Source organism: Balaenoptera acutorostrata, chromosome 5, assembly GCF_949987535.1.
Source record: "Balaenoptera acutorostrata chromosome 5, mBalAcu1.1, whole genome shotgun sequence".
NCBI classification, from domain to species: Eukaryota; Metazoa; Chordata; class Mammalia; order Artiodactyla; family Balaenopteridae; genus Balaenoptera; species Balaenoptera acutorostrata.
Window position 1 is genome coordinate 3,044,776 of NC_080068.1, and position 3,121 is coordinate 3,047,896.

General features: G+C 37.3%; 1 protein-coding gene across 1 annotated transcript; it reads left to right on the forward strand.

Moving 5' to 3' along the window:
• The first annotated feature begins 1,410 nt into the window (after window positions 1-1,410).
• Window positions 1,411-1,837, forward strand: LOC103006299 (60S ribosomal protein L23-like). The gene has a single exon (XM_007184185.3). The coding sequence runs from the start codon at window positions 1,415-1,417 to the stop codon at window positions 1,835-1,837; it is 423 nt and encodes a 140-aa protein (XP_007184247.2). The 5' UTR covers window positions 1,411-1,414.
• The last annotated feature ends 1,284 nt before the right edge of the window (window positions 1,838-3,121 follow it).

Here is a 3,121-nt window from a genome sequence, read left to right on the forward strand (position 1 = left end):
GACTATAAAAAGGATTTCAAATGCTGGTAATAAGTCATAGAATCCAATGAGACGCTTATCTTAGTGTTTGCAAAAGCCATGGCTATTCAGAAACACTACAAACAATTAAACAGTACTCACCTCCTTTATTTGAACCTAAGTTAGCAGAACTGCCTCTAAGCAGTGACTGCACTGATTCCAGACTAACCATGCTGACATTTTCCATTTTAACATTTAATGTTGTTACAGAATGAGGGTTATAATTTCACTGAGTTAGTGTTTTCCATAGAAAATGAGTTCCCTAGACACATTCGTAAGTGCTTGTGCGTTTCTGTCAAGGTCTGTCAAAAAGTAAAAGCTCAGTTTTATTCCATTAGTGATAAATCCCTAGGAACTTAGCTTCCAAGATATGTTTATTGAAACCCTTAAGACTTTTGTTCTGATAGAGGGATTCAAGATGTGGACACAACCCAGGTCAGATCATGTCTCCCCCAAAAAATGATAACCAGCCCCAGCATAATCACCTCACTATATGGTTAATGAGGGCAGTTTCCTCAAAACCACATTATTAAAATGCTTCACTGTCCTTCCTCTTTGGCTTTGGCCCTTGAATCACTCTGGCACCCAATTAAGTCAATGAGAAGCTATGATCACTGCAAAAAGTCTGGACCATCTTTCCCTTTTCTGTGCACTACAGTTCCCCCAGACCCACGAAATGCAGATACATATTTTTTAGTTATAAGGGAATGACAATAATTCGTCCTCTAGCAGAAAAAAAGAAAGCCACTGATTTTCACTCAGTACTGTGTCTCACTTGGCAACCAGTACATGTAACTGTTCATCTGTTTTTCCATCCACTTCATCTCAAAGGATTTCCAGGAGAAGGAAGAGATTTAAGTGCTTCATCCAAAAATATTTCTGCTGTTGCAATTAAAATTATTAAGCATGTTTTCCAAATTGCTTCAAATTTTGACTGTGATATTTACCTGACTTCTTATGCATCGGAGTAACTTTTCAGTTAGGGTGCTTTTTAAAAAATAATAATTTATAAATTTCTTAAATTATGAGTGATTTTTGTATGAGAGTATTCAAATGAAAACAAACTGTAATCGCAAAAATTTTAATTCAAGTATCACTGAAAGCAAGATGCATTTATACCAGCATTAAGTACTAACTTATACCACGCTGACAGAGCCAGTGGCTCATCCCTGCCCTGTTGTCACCGTCATCAACTGCCCCCTGCGTCACGAGGGCTCTGCTAAGTGTTTTCCTTCAGTTCTGAGTCTATTGCTACCCATCCTCTGTTGAAATTATTAATTTCCCGGTCGCAGTGCCTTACCAATTCCCACTGCAAAAATATATCCAGATATATTTAATACTTGATTTACTGTGGTCAGAAAGCCTTCAAAAACTTATTTAGAGTCTGGCGCTCAAGATGCCAAAGCGAGGACGTGGTGGGTCCTCTGGTGAGAAATTCCGGATTTCCTTGGGTCTTCCGTTTGGAGCCGTGATCAACTGTGCTGACAACACAGGAGCCAAAAATCTGTATATCATCTCCGTGAAGGGGGTCAAGGGACGACTCAATAGACTTCCTGCTGCTGGTGTGGGTGACATGGTGATGGCCACCGTCAAGAAAGGCAAACAAGAGCTCAGAAAGAAGGTACATCCAGCAGTGGTAATTCGACAACGAAAGTCATACCGGAGAAAGGATGGTGTGTTTCTTTATTTTGAAGATAACACGGGGGTCATAGTAAACAATAAAGGCTACATGAAAGGTTCTGCCGTCACAGGACCAGTTGCAAAAGAATGTGCAGACTTGTGGCCCAGGATTGCATCCAATGCAGGCAGCATTGCATGATTCTTCAGTGTATTTGTAAAAGAAAAAAATAATAATAAAAATCATTTGCTCCATGTCACTCTTCTTGACACCACCTAATCCTTACACTCTCTATAAAATAAAACTACCCAGTGCAAAAAAAAAAAAAAACTTATTTAGAAATGCATCTACTCCTAAGCCACGTATTTTCCCTGTGAGGTAAGCTTAGCAACATTTGCACTAAATCCCATTTTCTTAAACTTTTCTGTCTCATCTATTCACTCCTTATCTAAAAGAGCTTGCTATCACATTTAAGACTAAACAAACTTAATAGAAAAATAAGCAAAAAAAAAAAAAAAAAAAAAACAATGATTCAAATGAAGCCATTCATTGTCCTCCTGCTGCTGTTCTCTTCCTTTGCGCTTTGATGCCTGGTGTGTGCATCTTGGCAAATTCACACACAGCCAAGACTAACATAAACAGAGAGATGAAAAAGTGTTTGCTTACTCCATTTAGTCCTCACATCCACAAATCACTGAATCTTCCTTATTTAGGGCCAAACAACATAGAACCATCTAAACAGAGATCCTCAGTGAAGAGTAGCTTATCAGGATTGAGGGATAGATAGAGTAAGGCATGTATGGCTTAACAGAGCAGCTCCAATATTATAAGTTTATATTTTCAAAAGCCATTCTTTATTCCTTTCTTAATAACTACAAAAAAATAATAGAACTGGACCAAATTGTCTTGGTTGCTATGGAGCTACAAAAGATATATACTCTTTCACACCATACACAAAAATAGACTCAAAATGGATTAAAGATGTAAATGTTAGACTGGAAACCATAAAACTCCTAGAAGAAAATATAGGCAGAATACACTTCGACATAAATCATAGCAATATTTTTTTTGGAACTGTTTCCTCAGGCAAAGGTAACAAAAGCAAAAGTAAACAAATGGGACCTAATTAAACTTAAAAGCTTTTGCACAGCAAAGGAAACCATTAACAAAATGAAAAGAAAACCTACTGACTGGGAGAAAATATTTGCAAATGATATGACCAGTAAAGGGTTAATATCCAAACTATATAAACAGCTCATACAATTCAATATCAAAATAACAAAGAACCTGATTAATAAATGGGCAGAAAACCTAAATAGACATTTTTCCAAAGAAGGCATACAGATGGTCAGCAAGCACATGAAGAGATGCTCAACATCACTTATCATCAGGGAAAGGCAAATCAAAATCACAATGAGATATCACCTCACACCTGTCAGAATGGCCATCATCAAAAAGAACACAAATAACAAGCATTGGTGAGGA

Coding starts and splice junctions, on each gene's coding strand:
- LOC103006299 (XM_007184185.3), top strand. CDS start 1,415: ATGCCAAAGCGAGGACGTGGTGGGTCCTCTGGTGAGAAATTCCGGATT.